The 25,597-nt window shown below is 44.4% G+C and overlaps 1 protein-coding gene across 3 annotated transcripts in view; it reads right to left on the reverse strand.

Moving 5' to 3' along the window:
• DNAH7 (dynein axonemal heavy chain 7) overlaps nucleotides 1-25,597 on the reverse strand; it is a 239,243-nt gene that overhangs the window by 157,041 nt on the left and 56,605 nt on the right. For all 3 annotated transcript variants that reach the window (XM_075934215.2, XM_075934214.2, XM_025182029.3), the window contains 4 exons: nucleotides 21,968-22,114; nucleotides 19,531-20,216; nucleotides 12,500-12,686; nucleotides 1,251-1,444 (listed from right to left, as the gene is read on the reverse strand). In XM_075934215.2, the coding sequence (XP_075790330.2) occupies nucleotides 1,251-1,444; nucleotides 12,500-12,686; nucleotides 19,531-20,216; nucleotides 21,968-22,114 (1,214 nt within the window). The remainder of the gene's footprint in view (nucleotides 1-1,250; nucleotides 1,445-12,499; nucleotides 12,687-19,530; nucleotides 20,217-21,967; nucleotides 22,115-25,597) is intronic.

Below are 25,597 nucleotides of genomic sequence, written 5' to 3' on the forward strand. Positions count from 1 at the left end.
CTACAGAAAAGCCTCAAAATCAGTCGAAGGCAGGATTCCCTAATGTAGACATGCTTTCTCTCTTTACAGCCCCAGGAGGCAATGGGGAAGAATAACTTAGAGTCTACACAGTAGAGCTTAACTCGAACTAAACTACTCAAATTGAGCTATGTCAATTGCGTAGCTTATTATGAAATACCTTATTTTGAAATTTGGAGCATCTACACAGCACTTATTTCAAAATAGAGCACTATTTCTTCCACTTCCCTTACTCCTTGTACAATGAGGGTTACAGGAGTTGGTGTAAGAAGTTCTCCAGCTTGACTGTATTTCAACATTATTTTGAAATAACTGCCTGCTATGTAGACAGGGACTTAGTTATTTCAAAATAACACTAGTTATATCAAAATAATGTTGCTGTGTAAACATAGACCCAGAAAGGCCCTGGCGAGGGGCTATTTCAAAATAGCAGTGGTGCGTCTACACACGCCTTATTTCGAAATAGCTATTTTGGAATAGGTATTAGTCTACGTAGAATGAGGTTTACAGGTTTCAGAATAAGCTTTCCATTATTTCAAAATTATTTTGAAATAATGGAATGGATGTGTAGATGCTCACACAGTTATTTCGGAATAAAGGCTGTTATTCCAAAATAACTTTGATTTGTAGACATACCCTAAGTGAATTGAGGATCACCAAACTTAACAAGTATTTTCATTGACTTCAGTAGAACTACTTGTGGGGTAAGATACAATTTAGAGTAAGTAAGAGTTTCACAATCTAGCCATTAATGAGACAGTAATCTTACCAAGTATGAAATATATTATTAACATACAGTTTAAGCTGTACAGAAGGCATTACCAAAATTGCATGGGGGTAAACCGTACCAAAAACTCCAAGGCTTAGTATTACCAAAGGTGTCTCAGTTTCTACATCAAACTCAGTCCTCTATAAGTAACAGCAGGAATGTTATGCGCTTTTTCTAATTTAGCTTTCAGTCTCTATCTTGACTCTCATTTTACTGAATTGCTCTAGTGTGCAACGGGATGAACAGTTTGGCAAAACATACCTGAATTTAATTAATACATATTTTAAAAGTAACCATTTTTGGTTGGATTCTTACTTGATAACGCAAGGCCCATTCTTGTAGTTACTTCAGATGCATACGTCTTAATGAATAAAATGAGAATTATATGCTGGGAGCAGCTACAGGACCATACCTTTAAATGCATGTATTAGGCACCTCACATGTATATTAAATATTACTGTACCGTGTGGGATCTTTGGTTTCTGAAAGTATCTCAAGGAGTTCATCGTTAGATAAGAAAAAGAATCTTGGGAAGAAAAGGCGCTTCTTTTCTAAGTATTCATTAAGTCCCTTAAGAATTAGTTCCAGCAATTCATTGCACTTTTTTAGCTTTTCCAACATCTTGTCTATCATCACCACTGTCAGAACATGTCTGTCCTGAAAAACAAAATGAAATTATTCAAAAAACTATATAACTCAAAAAAGGTTGATGTTGTAATGAATTCTTTGCCACTCTGACATAGGAAGAAAAATCTGGAACAAAGTTATGTTTGAAGACCTCTTTATTTTACTTGCAATTCTGCTTTTTGTGCATATTTTATTCTAAATGTTTTATATTAATCTTTTTAATATATGATTTTTTATTAAGGTGGCTTAATAGAAGGTAGTAAAGGAAATTTTTCAATAATCCACAGTTACTATATGAAAATACAATCCAAAACATGATCCAATCCTAGTGTGATCTACATACATTCATAACTGGGGCTGGCCCATAATCTGTAGTCAGCCTATATAATTCACTAACACAAAAGATCAAAGAGATGGCATTAAATGGATTTTTTAAGAAAAGCCTCTGGATAATTTTATGGCCTACAACAACATTGATCATTACATTCTGTGATACTCTACCTCAAATTCGCACTCTGGAACCCACATACAGTAAAACGCCAATTGTCCAGCATCCAGTGGTCCGGCACTCCCAATAGTCCAGCACCAACTGGAACCTGGAATTGCTCTGACCAGCTGGACAATTGGAGCTGCTCTGTGCCGCTTCCCCAAGTCCACCGCTGGTCAGTTTCAGCAGCGGCGAACTTGGGGAAGCCATGGGGCAGAGCAGCTGAGGTGCTACTGTCTTGGTCCCTCAGCGCCGCCCCTCACCTGAGCGGCACTGCAAGACCAACTCAGCAGCACCCCTGCTGTTCTGCCCCATGGCTTCCCCAAGTCCGCCGCTGGTCAGTTTCAGCAGCAGCAGACTTGAGGAAGTCGTGGTGCTGAACAGCTGGGATGCTGCTGGGTTGGTCCTGCAGCGTCGCTCAGGTGAGGGGCGGCGCTGAGGGACCAACCCAGTAGCACCCCAGCTGCTCTGCCCCACGGCTTCCCCAAGTCCGCCGCTGCTGAAACTGACCAGTGGTGGACTTGGGGAAGCCATGGGGCAGAGAAGCTGGGGTGCTGCCAGGTTGGTCCTGCAGCACTGCCCCTCACCAGCACCCGGTTCACCCCACGCCATGCCGTTCCCCACCCGACACCCCCCGCCAGACCTGTCACAGCCCCCCTGACAGAGTATACTCCAGCATATCTGATAATCCGGCATCCCCTGGGTCCCAAAAGTGCTGGATTATTGGAAGTCTGCTATATTTTAAAATGATATGATTATGATATGTTTTATTCAAAATATACCTTGTGAGGCATCATTTTAAAAGTTTTGCTCTGTTGATCCTATTGGATCATTATATATGAAGTACTGTATATGTGTTACTGAAATATTTTGCGAGTTTGAGAGGTGCCTAGAGCCAACTTAACAAAGGCAAAAGAGTACCAGCCGGATGTGCAGATTGGCAGTTAAATGGAATCCAGTCTTCCAATGGCCATCCTGGAGACTTCTTGGAGAGCACACATATGCAATGGAGACTGTTTGACCAATGGGGACTGCCTGATTCCCGCATCCCAGCAAAGATCTTTTCAGCAAGATAGAGGAGAATATAAAAATAGGGGAAGATACATAATCTCTTAGCCCTACTCCACACCCAGTTCAACTGGAAGAATGTCTGGAAGACAAAGACTTTGAACTGGGGAAAGGTGGTCCCAGGTTGGAAAAGAATTTCAGCCTATGCATTAAGGATTTGCAATCTACTTGTATCCTTTTGCCCTGGTCTACACTAGGGAGTTATTTCAAAATAACCCCTCTTAGGTCGAATTAATAAGCAGAGCATCCACACAGGTTGGTTATTTCAAAATCTGTACTCCTGCTTTCCTCAGGGAATTACACTAATTTTAAAATAATTATTTCAAAATAGTGTTAGTATGGATGCTCCACTGCTGCTAAATCAAAATAATTAGCCTTCAGAGGCCTCTCACAACTTGCAGTTTTGACCGCTCTGGCCACACCTGGCATCTCCACTAATCCCCTTCTCCTGTGGAGCTTAAAACCCCAGGCAGCAGGGAAAGGCTTGTCCCATGTGACAACAGAGCAGCATCTGAGGGAGCCATGACAGATCCCAATGATCCCTTAGAGCATCCAACGGCTGCCAGCACTCCTGATGCTCCCTCATTTGCCACTAGCCAGGGATGCAGGAGAGCTCTGGCATGGACTGGTACAGAGATCCTGGCCCTCCTAAAGGTCTGCGGAGAGGAGACCAACCTCCAGGATCTCCACACCAGGAAGAGAAATGAGGATATCTATGGGCGGATTGCTGCCAGCCTGGCCGACAAAGGCTACAACCGAACCCTGGACCAGATCTGGATGAAGATCAAGTTGCTCCAGCAGGCCTACAATAAGGCCAGGGAGCAGAGTGGATATTCCGGGGTGGCACCACACAGCTGCCACTATTATTATGAACAGCTGGATGCCATCCTGGGAGGGGGGCTGTTCACCTCCCTCCCATTCTCTTTGATTATGAGAGGCAGGATTCCAGCCTCTGTGTTGGGACACCTTCCCACAGCAAGCCACCACCAAGGAATCTGAGATCATGGAACCATACAGCAGTTCTGCACATGGCACAGGTCATGCCTGCACTCAGGCAGCATTTGCTTCAGGTCAAGCATGGCAACGCAGAAGGCATTGATCCCATGCATGAGATCCTGCTGGGGGAAAGAAAAGGAGGGGAACCCAGTAGCAATCTCTCTGACAAGTGGTATCTAGTGCTCATACACAGCTCCTCCAACACCACCTTGTGCAGATATAGAAGTTCTCTCTCTGTGGGACACCGCCAGTGCCAGACCTGGTGTGTGGGGGACACAGTAGGAAGCTAAGCCTGCTGTCTGGGCTGGTCTTCGTCCTGCTGGAGCAGCATGCGAGCGATCTGGACAAACTGCACCATGAGGTGCAGCACAAGACCCATATGCCTACCACTGCTTTGCAGCATCTTTGGCTCCATGGTGTAAGAGCTGTGGCATCTGCAAGGGCAACCAGAACAAAATGCATTCCTTTTGTGTCCCGCAAAAGGGGATTGATCAAGCAGTCACAGAACATTTCCACCATCCTGGTGCCCTCCTTAAACTGCTTCCAGAGGCTCTAAGTCCAAGGTAGGCTCCAATCAGCGTGGATGCACTATTTCAAAATAATTCTGACTAATTTCAATGCTTTCCCATAGTGGGGACACACTATTTTGATTCTGTTAAATCGGGAGTTATGTCAAATTTCATTATTTCAAAATAATTTCCTAGCATAGACAGGTGAGATTCAAATCCTGTTTAGATTGTAGAACTTAATCTGCGGATTTATTTTTATTCCTTAGGTAACCAACTTTACTCTATGTTTACTATTTATAAGCACTTAAAATTCATCTTTCCATAGTAAATAAAGATGTTTTAGGTTTCACCTAAAAGAGTGTGTTTTAGTTGAATTGCTTGGGCAATCTCAGCATAGTTAACAAAGATTAGTATTTGTCCATTCCCCATTGAGCAAATAGAAAACTGAATAACGAACTTGTATTGGCCAGGCTTCTGGCCAGTGCAAGACAATAAAGTTCTGGAGTGCAAGACTAGGACTGGGGGGGGGGGAATTGGCTGAAGCCACTGAATTGTTAGTTCATAAGTGATTAGGAGAGCATTCAGGTTGCACATTTGTATGTGTTCCTGTTTGTGGATGCCTGTATAAGTGTAATGCCAATCAGAGATTTGTAGCTTGACAACAGCATCACAGTGTGACAGGGATATCCCAGGCTGGTGGTAGAGAGGGTTCAGCAGTCCCACAGTCCAGATTGCATACCAGGAATCCTATCACACCCTTTCTAAGGGGATAGTCAAATTTCATGGTTTCCTCCCAGGTCAGAATTCCTTTCTCCCTTGTGTAAAACCTATTGGGGTCTGAAGAATTAATAGGGGTCTGGGATGGCTATACATTAGTGGTAGGGGTCTGGCCAGAGCAGGTATTGTCCTTTGAACATATGTAATGGACAGGGGGAGTGCTGACTAGCATCTGGTGACTAAGGGGTTAAACACAGTGGCTAGCAAAGGTGTTGGCCGGGGTCCGGGAGAACCAGTCGAGATAGATGGTTGAAATTAGAATTGGATATAGGTTCCCTGACTGCTTTCTTTGTGTGGGAGAGTTAAACCAGGAGTTGAGACACACAGAATGATTTAAATCCAGGCAGGACTATTATGCTTCCAAGGAATTGAGGGCATGGAAGTGGACTGAACAAAGAGAAAATTGGAAGTAAGTAAAAGGGAAAAGTGAATCCAGTCACATTCATGGTAATTTTTCTTTATTTTGTGGTTTGGTTTGAATTGCTCAGTGTGAGTCTATGCCTCACCTCCCAAATTACCATCTAAGCATTGTTCCTAAAGATTTTCTCTGTGTTTTAATTTGTTTTCCTTAGTTGCTCTAACATCTAGCAACCAGCAAAATGCAGGACAATGTAGCACTTTAAAGACTAACAAGATGGTTTATTAGATGATGAGCTTTCGTGGGCCAGACCCACTTCCTCAGATCAAATAGTGGAAGACATTTGTCCTGCATTTTGCTTCAACTACCCCAGACTAACACGGCTACATTTCTATCACTATCTAGCAACCAAGTATGTTTCTGCAAGTTTATCCTTTGTTTTGTAATAAAAATCACTTTTTTGTAAGGTCATGATTTGATTCTTGTGTCCTGGAAGGTCTGTCTGTGTGTATCTGCATGCTTCTGACTGAGGGGTCATCTACCAGAGACTGAAACTTGTTTTTCTCTTTTCTTTTGTCAAGTTTTTTGGGGGCAAAATAACTTCAGGTATCCTTTGAGGTGCTTTCAAATGTTAACCCCTGATTTTTAGGAATAAAAAAGCACTTCACAGTGGCAGCGATTCCCCAAAATCTGTGTATTATTATTCTGGGGGGAAGGTTTTTTTAATTTGTGCCTGTAGAAGCAATGTTTTGAAGCTCTCTTGCGGGACCTCACTTTCTGCACTCAAAGTGCCAGAGTGGGGAACAGCCCTGACAACGTGTTTTTTTCCCCCTCTGTTCTTGCAGTCTGAAAAAATAGATAAAAGGTCTGACCAAAGCATCTATTACTTTTTCTGATTTATAAATATGCTCTTTCCCTCCATTCTTGCAGCCTAGTAAAAGAAATAAGCAGCTGCTCTTCTTTATTGTGTCTCTTACTTACTCTTATTTCTATGTAAAAATATTTTCAATGTCATATCCTTTGTAATCTCTGTAACCCGCTGACTCAGAAAGTTTGTAGAGTAAAAAAGTGTTAATTTAATTAAAAAGTCTATAAACAGTAATTAGGGTGGGTATAATAATATTCATCTCCTGCCTGTTAATATTTATTGCATAGGAGTTAACATTACTAAATAAGAATTTAAGGGAAATAGTAATAAAAGTGTAAATTAACATACTAAAATAAATAAAAAAGTGCAACTGGTGCCAAATTAGTGCTCACTCTGAACTCTGTGATGGAGGTCCAAAGGGAATGAGCAGCTGCAATAAAGAGGTCCATTTACTCCATCCACTCCTGGGTCGCCTGTTTCTTCTCTAACAAAAATCTTACATACACTCTATCAGAAATATTGAGATGGGGATGCTGTGGATGGGTGGCACGTGTTTTCCTACTTGTGAAAGATCATTACTTTAAATGTCAGATTTAGAATAACAGACTTGATCACCATTCTATATTAAAGGGTACTGTTGGGTTTTTAAAATATAGAAGAAAGGGAAATATTTTTTTTCCACATTCTGTAATGTGTAGCAAGAGTCATTACTGAATATAAACTGGATTTTTTATTATATTTTTGTTCTGTAAAAGAAAAAATAATTCACATCAGTAATTTTATCAAAATTAATCCAGAATTTCAGCAAATGAAATGAATTCAACTGTTTAACAGAGATATTATAATTATCTAAAAATGAGGTACCTAATTTACCATAATTGAAAGAAAATTAGAAGTTTTGCAGACATGTTAGTTTTAATGAATGTCATACTAATTGCAGAGAAGGTGAAGTTGCTTGTGTATCAAAATCTGTCTTTTAATAAGTCTTATGGTCAATGTATAAGCCAAAAAATCTTATTATACTTTACTCACCAAATACAAGTCTTTAAAAGCAAATTAAAAATATAATTAAAAAGTATTAAAATTACCCCATTCAAGTTAGCAATTATTTTGACCAAACATTTGAGTACCTGCAGTCTACCTACCTATGAAACAGAATTAGTTGGTCATGTAATTGATTTTGTTAGAAAGAGCACAAACCTAATACCTGATCAAAATATTCTTCTGCAAATGAAGTATACTTACATGAGCCAAAAAAAAAAATCCTAACATTATTTAGCATTCTGTCATTTGCACCCTTAATTATACCAAACATAATAAAAACTGAATTAAATAGGTATTTATGCTTTTCTACCATATAAAGATAAACTGATCTGTCAAAACTGACACACAGCTAATAACTGGTTTTATTTAAAAAAGCATTTAAAGTGCATATTACTGTACACCCTAGAAAATGTCAAAGAATAAAATCTTTAGTTTTCTTTCTTAGTATGTACATCATCAGCAATTTTTCTGAGTACATTTGATCCTGCAATTCAAAACTAAATGTTGCCAAATGTGAGAAGGGAGATTTTACCTGGTTAATTTTAGATACCTCATTTTCACACATGAAAAATAAGATAAAAAAATAAACATTTTAATTTTTAACCTGGATTTCCTATCTACAGTTCTGAGGAAAGCATCAGGAATGAGAGTGCCATTTTTCCTCACATAGTCAAATAATCAGTGTCACCTGTTTGATCACTTGAAGGAAAAGAAACTGTATTGCAAATATAATGTTTAAGCTACATATAGTGTATGTAAACAAACTGTTACAATAATCATATACCAAAAACTGTAGTTCCAATAAATTATTTTCAATCTGCCATAGGCTTTGTCTCAGATGCTTTAGCAGAATCTTGAAGTTCTTCTCCACAAAAAATTAACTCTTTTGTAATTATTTCATTTATGAAATATAGAAATTAAATCACAAAGTAATTTCATTCTCATATGCCTTGATTAAATGATATGCATAATCTTATGCATAATCTATTAGGCAAATTAAAAAACAGTTATATTACATTTCACATACATTTTATAACGAAAGCATCTAAAGGCAAAAAAGTAAAGAGCAGAGTCAAGTTTAGTATTGGGAGATAAGAAAAAACATTCATATTCATCGTGGAAGTGCCTTCATGTATATCATAAAATCATTTCTGGACACAGACTGCCATCTTCAGGAAAATAATTCCTTTCTGTTTCCTCTGAAAACTGGGTTGCGCCCACGAAAGCTTATGATATCATCTAGATGTTTTGTTAGTCTTTAAGGTGCTACTAGTCTATTTGTTGTTTTTTAAGTTTTTCCTGTTACAGACTAACTCAGCTACCCCTCTGAACTGTTTAATTATAGCGACACTTCAGAAAGGTTTGAATACTAAATGGTACAATGAGTTATCATAGAATTAAAGAACCCAAATGAACCTTGAGAGGTCATCAGGTCCAGTCTCCTGCATTCATGGCAAGACTATCTGTCCCACGGATGGGATCCTTTCCACGTGGCCTTCACTGGGAACACGCTCCACAATGGCAAGGTGTCTCCCAGGTCAGGTGAGCAGTGAAAGACACAAGCAGATGGGCTGCCCGGAACAGATGGTTACAGGGTGCCAGTGTTTCTAGCCCCCAGGAAGAAGGTACCAGGAGCGCTGGGGCATTGTGGAAAGTGCTGGTTGTTCAGTCTTGTGGGCAGAACCTGATTGGTGCTGACTGGCTCACTCTGGCCACATTTGGGTCTGGCACATTTGGGTCTGGCACCAGTTTAATCTTTGTATTCATGCCTGTCAGTATGAAAGAAGCTATTTGCATATATTTGTACATGCATTTGCATGTGTATGCAACCACACTTAAGTTGCAGCCCTCAGCATGTGCTGTATCATTGTGGCCCCCACAACTTACAAAGTTGAGTAGCCCTGATCTAGACCATCCCTGGCAGATGTTTGTCTAACCTGTTCTTAAAAATGTCCAATGATGGAGAGTCCACAACCTCCATAGACAATTAATTCAAATTAATTCAATGATAAACCACCTGACAGAAACATTTTCCTAATGTCCAACCTAAACCATGCTTGCTGAAATTTAAACCGATTGCTTCTTGTTCTTTACTCAGAGGTAAACAAAAATAATTGACCTTCCTCATTCTTGTAACAAGATTTAATGTATTTGAAAACTCTTCTCATGTCCCCTCTCAGTCTTGTCATCTTCAGAGTAAACAAATCTGATTTTTTTTCAACCCATGTAGGTCATTTTTGCTGTTCTCTGGACTTTCTCCAATTGTCCACATCTTTCCTTAAATAAGGAACCCAGTTCTGGACATAATATTCCAGTTAAGGCCTAATCACTGTGGAACAGAGCAGAAGAATTACTTCTTGCATCTTGCCTACAACACTCCTCTTAGTACATCCCACAATAATGTTTTCTTTTTTTCACAACAGTGTTACACTGTTGATTCATATTTAGCTTCTTATCCACTATGACTCCCCGACAGACCCTGTCCCATCCACTGGACTGTTCAGGAAATCATTACCAGAAGCCCACCCCTGCACTCACTGGCTATTTTGTATCAGCAATAAGAAAAAGCACTCACAGCCCTCAGAGGCTGTGATGGTGCACCTGGTGAGTTAGGTCTCAGGAAGCACTCAAATGAGTTGCCGGGAGTGGGCGGGTTACAGGAAGGAGGCTTGGTTCTGTGTGTTGCTGCTACCAGCACAGTGGCAGTCAGATGGATGAATAGATCATTGATGGAAATCTTATTTTATGGTAATCTGCCGCACAGATCTCGCTGAAAGTGTCATGTGGCTGTTGTGCCATGCATCTCCACAAATTTGCTGGCACAGCAAATGTGGTCTTTGACCCCTGGAGGCTGACATTTCCTCACCACTGTGTCATCAGTGGGTGAGAAACCATCACTGTGCAAAGACAAACCATGTACGGTCCAAACTAGCAGTCTAGTAAAAGACCATCCTTTGCTTCCCTGCTCACTCTACACAGTGAAATGTTTTCTAGGATGAATGCAGCCTATGGAAATGAGTGGCCATTACTAACTATCGGGTTCCTGTGCAGTGCTCTCTCCAAGTCACACCTCTCCAGAGTACAGTATGGCCATGCACAAATGAAAATTCCTGCTCCCCGGCACAAATAAGAATCCCTGCCCTGCTACACTAAGGGATTCCCCTATCCATTCCCTTGCCCCGCTGCACCAAGATGTTTCTCCAGCCCTCGTGGTGAGCTCACCATTGTGGGGTTCCTGTATCTTATTTGTGCTCACTCTGGGACAGTCAGGAAGTGCTAGGTATATGAACAGAACAAGTGTTTCCACGGGGTTGGGGCAGTGCTGTGTTTAATGTTAACAATGATATAACATGCTGCAATTGTGTCTTGATAGAGTTGACCCCGCACCAGTGTTTCAAAAGTGTTTTCCCCTCACCTGTTACACTCCTTCCTCATTGCCAATGCAATTTGGACACCAGGGCTACGTCTACACTGAAGGAATTTATTTGCAGAGGCAATGCAACTAAAGCGCTCATTAGCATTTCTCATGCTCTCATTTGCATAGTCTCTTCTGATTCTTTTTGCAGAAGAGGTTTTTGAGCAAAAAAAAGGAGATGGGACCATTTTGCGCAAAAAAAACCCTTTTGCGCAAGATCCTGTATACCTCCTTTTTGAGGCATAAGGGATCTTGCCCATGGTAATTCACAAGCACCTGAAGAACCATGGAGAAATACCCTTTCTGGTGAATGTACACAGAGGCTAGGTTGTCTGATGCAAGAATTGGAATGTGTGTGCCATCTATCACCCCACCACCGTTTGGGAAGCCTATTCATGCAAAGCCATACACAATTTCACACGTTTAACAAAATCACGGCCTTCCGGAGCAGCATATGACTGATGGTCCTGCATACTTCCATCAGCATGAGTCCAACGGTCAATTTTCTCACTCCAAAGCGATTGGTGACCGAGGAAAAGCTACCTGGAGTAACAAGCTTCCACAGAGCAATCACAACTTCTCCACTGGCAGGGCAGCTTTCATTCCCATGATCTTGTGTTCCAGGGTAGGGGCAAGCTCAGCACACAGTCCCATGAAAGTGGCTTTCCTCATCCAAAAGTTCTGCAGCCACTGCTCATCATTCCAGGCTTTCATGACAATGTGATCCCACAACTCAGTGCTTGTTTCCTAATCCCAAAAGTGGCATTCCACTGTGGTCAGCACCTTCGTGAATGCCATAAGAAATCTTATGTAGTGTGAATGCTGCATAGACTCCTCATCATCTCTGCAACTTCAGGAATAACATAATTTGTGATGTGTTAGTGAGACCTATCAGCATTTTCATCAACAGCTGTGGATCCATTCCCGTAGACCAAGGAGGCAGCATATGCAGCAACAAGAGTAATTGAAAAATGGTGCCAAATGTGGACAGAAGCACAGGGGTTGCTGCGATGTGAAATGATGCACCACAAGACATTAGGACAGGACCCAGAATGCCCTGCACCCCCCCTCCACCTTCCCACAAAACTCTGCAGCAGAAGAGGAAGAGGTGCTCTTAAGCTAGATGCCCAGAGTGTACCAATCTGAAAAGTGCTGCAAGTGTCATAATTGTGGTCACATTACTGCACTGGTGGCTCACAGTGTGGACATCCAATAGTGTTTTCACTGCTGTGCTCTGTGAGGGGTACTGTAACAGCCAGCACTTTGCATGTGCCAGTGTAGACAAAGCCTTAGGAATGGTATTGCAGTCAATCTTTAGTGCTGAAAGAAGTGAATTGTTTTTTAAATTATTTTGTTTAACTGCTGTTTAAACTGTTTAATTTTACTTGTTTATATACTGTCCATCTATGTAGCTGAAATAGGTTCGATAATCAACATTTTTTTTAAAAGAATAAGGAAAACAGTTAGTAGGAAATATACAGAACACATTTTTACCTTACCATAAACAATTTTCTGATGCATACTACAAATACACCCACTTTCCCTTAAGAGAGTTGTTCTCACCTGCAAGACAGATTTCATTAGATCTTTCCACGTTTTGTCCACAGTGGTGAATCGCCTACCTTCCTCGGGCATTTGAGCCATAATGTCAGGAGAGCTGAAAATTGGCTCCAAATACAGCCAAGTAGCTTGAACCTTTAGCCACTCATCCAGGATTTCCTGTACCAACAACAGCTTTCCTTCCCACTCCCTATAAAACAGAAAGCATTGATTCAAGCACTGCATTAATCCTAACAGTATATTTTTTTACTTAGAAAGTCTTCTGTACAAAATACATACTAATTGAACAGGAACTGGACCACATAAATAATAACTTCAACGTATTAAGTACTTTCCAATATCATTAGTTTTTCTTCCTGATAAGGATAAATTAAGGTAACTTGTTCTCCAAAACTACAAGAGCTCTTTAAAACACAGATCCTTATTCCTCACTTCCCATATAATACCTTTGCAAGCAGACTGGAGAGTATGTGTTAATAAGCATTAAGGATGTATCTTTGGTCAAAATGGGTGTGTAAATACTGACATACAGTTTCCAATAATTAATTATTTGTGACATGGATCCTAAACATGAGTCCAATACTGATTACACTGAAATAATTCAAGTAGTGTAGGTTGGCTTCTAACTGATCCAAATCCATTGGAATATTTCCATTGATCTGAGTAAGCTTTGAATCAGACCCTAGATGAGAATCTAGGTTAAGGGTGGGCAATAATTTTTAATGGGGAGCCACTCCAAGATTTTGGCAAGTGGTTTAGGGCCACATTTCTACCGAGAGGGTTTGGGGTCTGGGACAGAGGTTGGGTGCAGAAAGGAGGTTGGGGTAGGAGATTGGGTGCAGGAAGGGGTGTGGAGTCTGAGAGGGAGTGTGGGAGAAGGAGGGGGTTGGGATCTGGGGCAGAGGCTTAGGGTGCAGAGTCTTGGAGGGAGTGGGGATGCAGGAGAGGATTCTGGCCTAGGGGAAGGGTGTAGGAGAGGTTCTGGAAAGGAGTTGTGACCTCGGGGAAAAGGGTACAGAGAGTTTGGGTGGTGGCCTGGTGCAAGTAGTTGGCAAGGAGTGCCAGAGACAGGCTCTGGCTGGGAGGCACTTACCTAGGCAGATGCCAGTCAGCAGCCCTCCACACACACACCTCCTTCCAAGCCGCCCAGCTCCCCTCCCGGCAGCCACACTGAGGCCCGGTATTTTTTTCCCAGGGTGTCTACTGTGGCAGGTAGTGTGGAGGTGGGTAGTGCCAGTCAGGATGCAACTGAATGTGAAACGGGTGTACCCTGTAGCGATGGTATTGTCGGAACATGGTGGGGGATGAATGCTATGAGAAGAACATGCTCCTCTGTTCATACTCAGTCACCCCGGGGTGCCCCTGTAAGTGGTCTCCAACCTTTTTACACCGAAGATCACTTTTAAAATCTCAGAACAAGCAAAGATCTACTACCCCATCCTTCCCCCAAGACCCCACCCCTTCCTAGAAGCTCTGCCCTCTCTATTCTCCTCCTCTCCATCACTTGCTATCTCCAGCCCTTATAAACTCTACACTGCCACTTTTTTCCCCAATTCTTATGTAGGAAGAGGTTTTTCCGACATTTGGCCTGTCTAGACTGGACCAAATGTTAGAAAAAACCCTTCTTTTGGAATCCCCCTTATTCCTCGTTCCACGAGGAATATAGGGGTTACCAAAAGAGCATGTTTGCTCTTCCACTAAAAAAAGCAGAAGAACAAATGCATCCCTGGATGTGGAAGAGTTTTTCCAGGATATCTCTGGAATCCTGGAAAAACTCCTGCAGTCTAGCCGTACCCTCACTGGGTTGAGACAGGATGTGTGGGCTCTGTGGTGGGAATGGGAGATTTGGGTGTGGGAAGGGGTGAGAAGAGCAAGATCTGGGCGTAAACTTGGATGCAGGAGGAGGTAGAGAAGGGGATCCTGGGTCGGGGAGGGGGCTCCAGGCTGGGGACTGTTGGGGTCAGATGGAGGGTTGCAGTACTAAGCAAGCCACAGGCTTGTGGCTGTGAGGGTGCAGGAATTTGGGCTGAGGTATGTGAGGAGCCCAGGGCAGGGGGTTCCAGTGTCTGATAGGCTCAGATCTAGGGTCTGGGAAGGTGCAGGAGTGTTATAATGCTGCGGCCAGATAGGGGCTTGGCCCCAATTGGGGGTTTGTTGGCCAGGCTTCATTTTTAAATAAAGTACTATGTCAAACACAAAAAGTTTCTGCATTGTCTTTATTTATGAGAAGGGCAGGGAACCTGTTTTGAGTCAGGGGGTCACTGACCCACAGAAAAGTCAGTTGGGGCCACACAAGGGAGATGCAAAAAAAAACTCCTCCCCAAAACCCCTCAAGCCTCACTAATGTGGCCCCAACTGTGCTGCCGGGAACAGGGGAAATGGTACTGGGGAAGGGTGCTAGTGGGTGCTGGGGCAGGGGACAGAGTGCTGGGGAGGGGTCAGAGTTCTGCAGCAGGGGACAGGGTACCAGTGGGAGCAGAGGAAAGGGTGCTGGGGTAGGGGCAGGGTTCTGCAGCAGAGGACAGGGTGCCAGTGGGGAACAGGAGAGAGGGGACGGGGTGCCGGGGGGAGGGGACAGGGTTCTGCAGCAGAGGACAGGGTGCCAGTGGGGAACAGGAGAGAGGGGACGGGGTGCCAGGGGGAGGGGACAGGGTTCTGCAGCAGAGGACAGGGTGCCAGTGGGGAACAGGAGAGAGGGGATGAGGTGCCAGGGGGAGGGGACAGGGTTCTGCAGCAGAGGACAGGGTGCCAGTGGGGAACAGGAGAGAGGGGACGGGGTGCCGGGGGGAGGGGACAGGGTTCTGCAGCAGAGGACAGGGTGCCAGTGGGGAACAGGAGAGAGGGGATGAGGTGCCGGGGAGAGGGGACAGGGTTCTGCAGCAGAGGACAGGGTGCCAGTGGGGAACAGGAGAGAGGGGATGAGGTGCCAGGGGGAGGGGACAGGGTTCTGCAGCAGAGGACAGGGTGCCAGTGGGGAACAGGAGAGAGGGGACGGGGTGCCGGGGGGAGGGGACAGGGTTCTGCAGCAGAGGACAGGGTGCCAGTGGGGAACAGGAGAGAGGGGACGGGGTGCTGGGGGGAGGGGACAGGGTTCTGCAGCAGAGGACAGGGTGCCAGTGGGGAACAGGAGAGAGGGGACGGGGTGCCGGGGGGAGGGGACAGGGTTCTGCAGCAGAGGACAGGGTGCCAGTGGGGAACAGGAGAGAGGGGATGAGGTGCCAGGGGGAGGGGACAGGGTTCTGCAGCAGAGGACAGGGTGCCAGTGGGGAACAGGAGAGAGGGGACGGGGTGCCGGGGGGAGGGGACAGGGTTCTGCAGCAGAGGACAGGGTGCCAGTGGGGAACAGGAGAGAGGGGACGGGGTGCTGGGGGGAGGGGACAGGGTTCTGCAGCAGAGGACAGGGTGCCAGTGGGGAACAGGAGAGAGGGGACGGGGTGCCGGGGGGAGGGGACAGGGTTCTGCAGCAGAGGACAGGGTGCCAGTGGGGAACAGGAGAGAGGGGACGGGGTGCTGGGGGGAGGGGACAGGGTTCTGCAGCAGAGGACAGGGTGCCAGTGGGGAACAGGAGAGAGGGGACGGGGTGCCGGGGGGAGGGGACAGGGTTCTGCAGCAGAGGACAGGGTGCCAGTGGGGAACAGGAGAGAGGGGATAGGTGCCAGGGGGAGGGGACAGGGTTCTGCAGCAGAGGACAGGGTGCCAGTGGGGAACAGGAGAGAGGGGATGAGGTGCCAGGGGGGAGGGGACAGGGTTCTGCCACAGGGGACAGGGTGCCAGTGGGGGCAAGGAGTCCCCTGCACTAGCCTCCTCCCAGGACTCCTCACCCCTCCCCCCCGCACAGAAGAGGGAAGCCCCAGAGCGCACCTCCTCCGGGGCCAACTCCCTTTCCCGCAGAGGAGGAAAGCCTCGGCGCATGCCTCCTCTGGGGACTCTCCACCCCTGCAAGTTCCGGCATGCCACAGACCTGAGGGAGGGGAGCAGCCAGCGCACTTCCGGAACGCCCGGAAGTGGCGCTCAGCTTCAGGACTTTCAGTTTCCATTAAATCTTTCTTGTTTTTAACTGATACTATGGAGTCAGCCTGGGCTGGCTGCACACTGACAATAGCCTCCATGGAGGGAGGCATCGGAGAAGTTGTCACGCTGGAGGAAGTGCCAGGAATTTGCGGGGCCACTTTGAAGCCGGTTCCGCGTCCTTCACCAGTACTGTGCATTGAAGCGATTGTTTCGACATTGGGGCTTGTCGATGCATTTTCCCCGGAGCAGAGGAGGAGCGCGCAGGTGCCATGGTCAGGCTGGGTGCCGCAGCCACATCATTGGAGGCTGATCTCAGCACCACAGTGCCGGCGGTTCCTGACACATCTCCGCTGGTCACTCTGGAGAATAGATGGTGCAGCAGCAATCTAGCTGGTGAGATCCTCCTCTTCTGATGCCTCTGTGGGGTTGGGAAGGCAAATCTGTATTTTGGAGGGTCTGCCACATGATTAAATGGAGGTCTCTCTGCAGGTTGTAAAGCCTTCTCAAGGACGGTGATGCGGAGCCTAAGCTCTGGATCCCTTCTCACCCTGGCAGTCAAACTGTGGCAATGATTGCACTTTTGTGGTGTGTGCAACTTCCCCAGAAATCATATGCAGCAGCTGTGGCCATCAGAGGCCGGCATAGAGTCGTTACAGGTGCAGCACTTTTTAAAGCCCTGAGAGCCCAGCATACCGGGAGCCATTAGCATTTGAGGCTGAGGGCTGAGGCAGGGGGTTCTTGTTTAAACCATCGGCAAGCTTGTGTAGTAAAAGCTTTCTATCTTCTTAAGTTGGGGGGGTTGTTTTGTGGGGTTTTTTTTAAGGGAACAGCTCATCTTGTTCCTTTTTTGGGGGCGGGTACTAGAGTGGCAAGAATGTAACAGAAAGTAATTTGTAACTAAATGAGGGTATATCTATACTAGCCACCCTAGTTCGGACTGGGGTGGCTAATGTAGTCATTCGAACTTGCAAATGAAGCCAGGGATTTAAACATCCCGGGCTTCATTTGCATGTTCCCGGGTGCCGCATTTTAAAATGCCCAGTAGTTCGAACTACTTGCCTGCGGCTACACGCGGCATGGGCTAGGTAGTTCGAACTAAAGCTCCTAATTCAAACTACCGTTACTCCTCATTGCATGTCTACACTAGCCACCCAGTCCGAACTAGGGTGGCTACTGTAGACATACCCTGAAGTTATAAGGTCAGCAGGAAAGTGAAACATAAGAACATAAGAACGGCCGTACTGGGTCAGTCCAAAGGTCCATTTAGCCCAGGTGCCCCAGAGAGAATGGACCAAAGACAATGATCAAGCGATTTGTCTCCTGCCATTCCTCTCCAGCCTCTGACAAACAGAGGCCAGGGACACCATTTCTATCTCCTGGCTAATAGCCTTTTATGGACCTAACCTCCATGAAATTATCTAGCTTCTCTTTAAACTCTGTTATAGTCCTAGCCATTTTAACCAGAAAGGACACCCTCTCAATGACTTAACCACCTGCATTCTGCTACAAAGACCTTTTACATCTGCACTTGAAAGGGAATCCTCTGAACTGTCATTCATGTTAAAATTCGACACTCTCCAAAAAGGAATGAACAAACACTCAAGCTATCTTACCCATTACCAAGATAGCTTCCCCAATTATCACCTCTAATACCATTAACTCACAAACATCCCACTCTCCCCACCTCTAATATCATCAATTCACAGACACTTACCTTCCTTCCTTCCCCCCCCCCTCCCTCCGCATCCCCCTCCTGTTCTGAAATGTGATTTGTCCTTTTCATATGTGTTCATTTTTTTAATTGTATCCTTTGGTATATATGGTTGTGACTACTTTCTTCCACTATTTGATCTGAGGAAGTGGGTCTGGCCCACGAAAGCTCATCATCTAATAAACCATCTTGTTAGTCTTTAAAGTGCTACATTGTCCTGCATTTTGCTTTAATAATTCCTAGCATCCTATTTGCCTTTTTGACCGCCGCTGCACACTGTGTGGAAGTTTTCAGAGAACTGTCCACGATAACTCCAAGATCTCTTTCCTGATTTGTCACAACCACATTAGCCCCCATCATACTGTACGTATAGTTGGGGTTATTTTTCCCGATGTGCATTACTTTACACTTATCCACATTCAATTTCATTTGCCATTTTGTTACCCAATCACTCAGTTTGGTGAGCTCTTTTTGGAGTCCCTCACAGTCTGCTTCTGTCTTGACTATCCTAAACAGTTTGGTATCATCCGCAAACTTTACCACCTCACTGCTTACCCCTCATAGTGAAAGTTTCTATGAGGAGAGGAATGCCTGAAGCAGCAGGAGAGCTCCGTCTGCAACCAAGGACAGTAGAAAAGGAACTGAAGTGGGGGAGTTGGGCTGCACGCAAGGCGTTTGACCGCCAGCAGCATGAACCGCTTTTCTGCACATGCGCGGCCCGACTGCTAACTGCTATGAAAAAGCTCCAACTCTGTAGCTCCAGGGATGAACCGTCACCTTATGTGGAGCACCCACAGGGACATCACCTGAAGAAGAATCATTTTTACACATTTTAACTTTTCATTTGCTTCATTCCCTTTATGGAAGAGTTATTGACTTCAATATTTTTAACATTCAGAAAGATTACAATTTAGGTAAAGATAACCCTTTTCCCACTGGCTCACTACTTCCCCAATTATGCTGCTATTATTTATTATCATTCTGTTGAAATAAATGGAATTCAAGGCTATACCATGTACATTTGTCAGCACAGCATGTGCATCCTAAATGAGCATACTAAAAATGTTCACCAGCTGTCAGGTGGTAAATCAGTTCCCTCATTTTCATTCAAAATAAAAATCAGCTATGTGGAACTAAATACTGATACCAGTAAATGCTTTTAGCCCTTTGAAAATGAGATTGCCAACCATATTAGAGAGGATTACCAAAACACACAAATATTCTATTTCAATCAGAACTTTAGATTAAGGAGAATAACTCATATTTTACTTGTTAAAATCACTGATGCTTTCTATTAATAAAAAACATTTACCTTATTTGTTTTTCATAAGGCTTAATGAATGGAGATCCTCTCATGGTTTGTGTTTTGACAATGTGGTCATCTAATAACATCTGAATATCATCCACTGATGACAAAATATAGGTTCCTGTTTCTCTATAGGAAAGGAGGATAAATTCCATTGTATCCCATTCAGATATCATTTTCATCATGGCTTTCTCAAGTGAATGTTCTTTGCTGGCTGCTTCACTAATAGCCTCAAATTTTTCCAAGAATGGCTCAAGTTGCATATCAATATATAAAGAAACAGTTGAGTCTTCTGAAGGTTTCAGTGAAAAGCCAACAATTTCTGACATGGCTGCCCAGTGCCGTTCTTGCAAACCAGGGTTACAAATCACCTGGACTAAAGGAAGGTGTTCTTTGAATTCTTCCACTTTTGCTCTAATCTTTGTTGTAATTAATAATGCATTTGGGGAATCATGGAAGGTTTTTTCTAGTTTATATAATCCACGCCAATAATTCCCCACATCTACCTCTACTTGGTCTGGATTCACCTTTGTGAATGATCCCTCCATCCAGTTTCTGTGTTTGGTACTGAACTCTACAGTCATTTCATAGAGACGAAAATATGGGTTAAGAATGTCTTGGATTTTTTTACGCTGAGGGTACTGAGAAGCTAGCCATCCAAAGGCCTCTTCTTCTGCATTAAACTGATCAATCTGCAGATGCAAAAGTGAAGTATGAAAAATAGACAATTTGTCCACATCTACTAGCCTTAATATTTATACACATATACTAATTGAAAACATTTAAGGGTGCGTCTACACAGCAGGGCTTAACTCTAAATAAGCTATGCAAATTGAGCTACATCAATTGTGTAACTTATTTTGAAATAGCTTATTTCTAAATTAGAAGCATCTACACGACATTTATTTCGAAATAGAGCTCTCTTCCTCTGACTTCTCTTACTCCTCGTACAATGAGGGTTATAGGAGTCGGAGTAAGAAGTCCTCCAGCTTGACAGGATTTTGACATTATTTCAAAATAATTGCCTGCTGTGTAGACGTGGACAAAATTATTTTGAAATAACACTAGTTATTTCAAAATAATGTTGCTGTGTAGACATAACCTAACTGTATATTATAAAGATTTAAGATAACACAGAAGCAATTTAAAAAAATCAAAAATACAAGGACATACTTACCTATATAAACAAAAGCATAGTATAAATTAGCAACAAGCAACCTTACGCCTCTCTCAACCATCACCATCAGTAGTTCACAAAAACAGATGAACACTGAAATATGCTCTAATGTTAACAAATTCAGACTTACATGCAAGATTAAAGAGCGAACAAGTCCCAGGGTCAAATACCTTTCAAAGAAAATACTCTGCTAACAGCCTCCTCTCTTTTAAAATGAGACTGTCAGCTCAAGCTTTGCATTTCTCCAGTTCTGGAAGGGTTTCATACTGGCAATATCTTGGGGATATGTCAGAGAACAAGAAGAGGCAGGGAAAGGCAAGGCTTAGAGTACAGAGCACTCCATCTGAGCCTCAGAAGACTGTTTAATGTGAGCAACTTTAGAGAGCCTTTAAAGATCAATTTTTAAGCTGCTCTAGATTATACTGAGGGCTATTTCAGCCCTTCTAAAGCACAAGATCAGGGAAGCCATAATAATGACATATAGTTACTTTTGTTTGGCACAGATGAGAACTTGGCATAGGTCAAAAACTAAACCAAGAAGAATGCTATCAGGACACTACAATGTTTCTTTCTCACTATTGTCATTATCCAAAAGCTCAAGCCCATAGTTTTTCTACTAACTTCAGTGGTCTTTTAATCAGGAATCTAAGGTTCAATTCTGTTCCCAATTAAGTGAATAAACATTTTGCCATTGGCTTTAATGAGAGCAGACCATGATACTCAATGTCCCAAAATACAGTCTTAGGGTATGTCTACACTGCCACCCTAGTTCTTACTAGGGTGGCTGTTGTAGGCATTCGAACTTCCAAATGAAGCCCAGGATTTAAATATCCCGGGCTTCTTTTGCATGTTCCCGGGTGGGCGCCATTTTTAAATGCCCATAGTTCGAACTACCTGCCCGTGGCTACATGCGGCATGGACTAGGTAGTTCAAATTAGGAGCTTTAATTCGAAATACCTAGTCCATGCCACGTGTAGCCGCGGTCAGGTAGTTCAAACTATGGGCATTTAAAAATGGTGCCCGCCCAGAGAACATGCAAATGAAGCCCAGGATATTTAAATCCCGGGCTTCATTTTCAAGTTCGAATGCCCACATTAGCCACCCTAGTTTGAACTAGGGTGGCAGTGTAGACATACCCTTACAGAATTAAGCAGTCGTTGAATTAGCAATAATTTGTACTACCTGTCAGTAACTATTTCACTGTCAAAGCTTTAGATTTTATACAAATTTATCCATTTATATTTAGGACAAATCTGAAATCCATACCTTATCAGCAGCCAAATCTAGCTTTGCGTTCAGTGCCTGAGCTTTTTTTAGATATCTGTTGACTTCCAGAAGGTCTCCAAATGTGTAAAATTCTTCTACTTGCTTAGAGTAACTCTCCAGTTCTTCAACAAATCGTTCACAACGTACCTAATAAAATGACAATGTGGTTATATATGGATTCAAGAAGAATTACATCACTATGACCCCCATGTACAGCACTACAACATAGACTTGGGCCCAGATTTAAAAATATATATATATTTAGTTTCTGCTCAACACAGCATTGCAATATTTAAGCAACTTTTATGCCTAAGTCCCATTTTTCAAAAGTGATGTAAACACTTAGGCTCCTAAGTCCCACTGAAAATCAACTGAAAGTCAATAGCACTTAAATATTAAGTGCCTTGGTTCCTTATGAAAGTGGGACTTAATTGTGTAAGTCACTTAGGCCTTGCTATGCTGAATGGAGAACACCTAAATACCTTTAAAATCTAAGCCTTGGTGTATGTTAAGTTAAAATATCAGTATAGGTCAGTTCCTGAGATAGAATATCAAATTATATAAGATCAATGAGGAGGCTGTGCCCCCTGCTCACTAAGGGTATGTCTACACTACCCCGCTAGTTCGAACTAGCGGGGTAATGTAGGCATACCGCACTTGCAAATGAAGCCTGGGATTTGAATTTCCCGGGCTTCATTTGCATAAGCGGGGAGCCGCCATTTTTAAAACCCGGCTGGTTCGAACCTCGTGCAGCGCGGCTACACGTGGCACGAACGAGGTAGTTCGGACTAGGATTCCTATTCCGAACTACTGGTACACCTCGTTGTTGCCACGAGGTGTACCGGTAGTTCGGAATAGGAATCCTAGTCCGAACTACCTAGTTCGAGCCCCATGTAGCCGCGCTGCACGAGGTTCGAACCAGCCGGGTTTTAAAAATGGCGGCTCCCCGCTTATGCAAATGAAGCCCGGGAAATTCAAATCCTGGGCTTCATTTGCAAGTGCGGTATGCCTACATTACCCTCCTAGTTCGAACTAGGAGGGTAGTATAGACATACCCTAAGAGTGCCAACCACCTCTCTCTGATGGCTTTCACAGCCATAGAACTTGAGAGCTATGGTCACCAACACCTCTCTCTCTGGGGGTAGGTTTCTGGTCAGGGAGGAGGGTGCAGGAGTGGGCTGAGGGAAGGGTGTCAGGCTAGGGCAGAAGGTGCAGGAGCAGGCTGAGGCTGTCGGGTCTCAATGGAAGGGATGAGTGAGGGGCTGAGGGTGCAGGGTTTCAGTGGAGGGGATGCGTGAGGGGTCTGAGGGTACAGGGTCTTAGCAAGGCGGTGTGTGAAGGGGGTCTCACCAAGGTGGTAAGCGAGAGAGGTAGAGTTGTGGGATCTCAGTGGAGGGGATGAGTGAGTGGGGTTGGGGTGCAAGATCTCGGTAGAGGAGGTGAATGAGGGGGCTGGAGGTGCGGGGTTTCAGTCAGGTGGTTTGTGAGGGGGCTAGGGTGTAGGACCTTGGCAATGCATAAGTGAGTGGGTAGGAGTGCGGGGTCTCAGTGGAGGGGGTGAGTGAATGGGGCAGGGTGCAGGGTCTCGGCAGGGCAATGTGTGAGGGGGCTGCGGGTGCAGGGTTTCAGCAAGGTGGTGAGTGAGGGGGCTGGGGATGTGGGGTCTCAGCTTGGGGAGGTATGAGTGAGCAGGCTGGGAGTGCAGGGTCTCAACATAGGGAGGTGGGGGCCACTTACTTTCTTTCATGTGGTTTCCAGCACTGTAGCTCAGGCACTGCCTACTGCTGCTTTTTAAAATCTAGGTAATTTGTTTTTCATTAACCGCTTGAGTTAACTATGATTAATTGAGATCCTGAATTTTCATGCCATTCTATAAGTTGAGAGTTTGCCCTCATCTGTAGTGCTGGCTGTGCTCACTTTTGGTCACCCTACCTCCAAAAAGATGTAAAAGTCATGGAGAGATTTGCAAGCCAGGCAGTGAAAATGATTTGAGACCCAGAAAGGTTATGTGCGAAGAGAGACTGAACAGATTGGGACTGCATCATGCTGCCAGCAGACAGCCCTCTGGAGCAGCCAACACTACACATACCAATGCATAAGCGAGCCCACATTGTTGCACATTGGGGCACCTGTTTCTCATATGCTGAGCCCGTCCTGCTGCAGACACAATTAAAACTCCCCCTGGGTACCTAAGGCAGGCACAGATTCACCATCGCTCCAGGGCTTGGGTGAGAGGAGTTAGGGTACAGGGAGCACCAAACACAGCAGGGGCACGCATGCCTGTGCTGGGGTTATAGCAACCCTGCCCCAGACTCTCACCTTCTCTGGGCAGCCAGGCTCCAAATACCCTCTGCCATACATGTGGCCCCACCCTCCCTATTCCTGAAGCTTGCCAAGCAGAGTCACACTGCCTCGGCTCCCTAGCAGGTGTTTCCGGAGAAAGCCAAGGGGCTTCAGCCCTTTCTCTCCCCCAGTCCTTGGCTGATGCCACCACAGCCTCCTCCCTATGGCAGGCCTGAGTCAGTGCCCGAGTAGCTTGGTGAAACGGCCGCTGCAGGATGGTCTCTGCTGCTTCCACGCTCCTGCAGCCTGCTCCCACACCCATGCCACCAGGCGATCATGCCAGGTGGGAACCCTCTCACTGTGTGCAGCTGTGGTGGTGGCTCCCCCAGGGAGCAGCCAGGGAATTGGACTCTGATGGCGGTGGGGACCCAGTGTTAACAGCAACAGCAGCAGCTCCTCCCCAGCAGCGCAGCCTTCTGGGGTGTGAAGCAAGAGCTGGAGCTGGAGCAGCCCATGCCCAAAGGGGACAGTGCTGAGGCTGGTCACAGCAAGCAGCTGAGGATGGAGGCGGAGGCAGACAACAGCATGTGGATGCTGATGATACAATGACATCATTCTGTTGAATGGCAGGAAATTTTTTTTATATAAAGAAAGAGATAACCTATGCTGCCTTCTGACTAATTACCATTTTCTTAATTTTTTAAAAACACAATATATGCCCTATACCAATATAATAAATCTTTCTAATTCCATCTAGATTCCAGCTAGGGGTCACCAAGTCTAAGAATTTGCACCAGGTAATGCAAATTCTGTAAGTACTCCCACTGAATTCAGTTTGTGATCCAGATGTTGGTTTACTAGATACTGAAGTCAAATGGACTACTGTAATGAGTAACATTTTGTGGTATCTGGTTATAGTTATTATGATGCCGTACAAAAACCTTGTCAACTGTATAAAAATATTATACATAAATAAAATATTACATGTAAAATAACTGATTTTTTTATTATTTTAAAATTATAATTAATTATTTTAAAATTGTGTAAATTAGGTTGTCATGGGATAAGAGGGAAGAGCCTTTCATGGATTGAGAACTGGTTAAAAGACAGGAAACAAAGGGTAGGAATAAATGGTAAATGTTCAGAATGGAGGGGGGTAATTATTGGTGTTCCCCAAGGGGCAGTCCTAGGACCAATCCTGTTCAACTTATTCATAAATGATCTAGAGAAAGGGGTAAGCAGTGAAGTGGCAAAGTTTGTGGACAATACTAAACTGTTCAAGACAGTCAAGACAAAAGCAGACTGTGAAGAACTTCAAAAAGATCTCACCAAACTAAGTGATTGGGC

Source organism: Pelodiscus sinensis, chromosome 7 (assembly GCF_052426305.1).
Source record: "Pelodiscus sinensis isolate ZL-2025 chromosome 7, ASM5242630v1, whole genome shotgun sequence".
Lineage (NCBI taxonomy): Eukaryota > Metazoa > Chordata > Testudines > Trionychidae > Pelodiscus > Pelodiscus sinensis.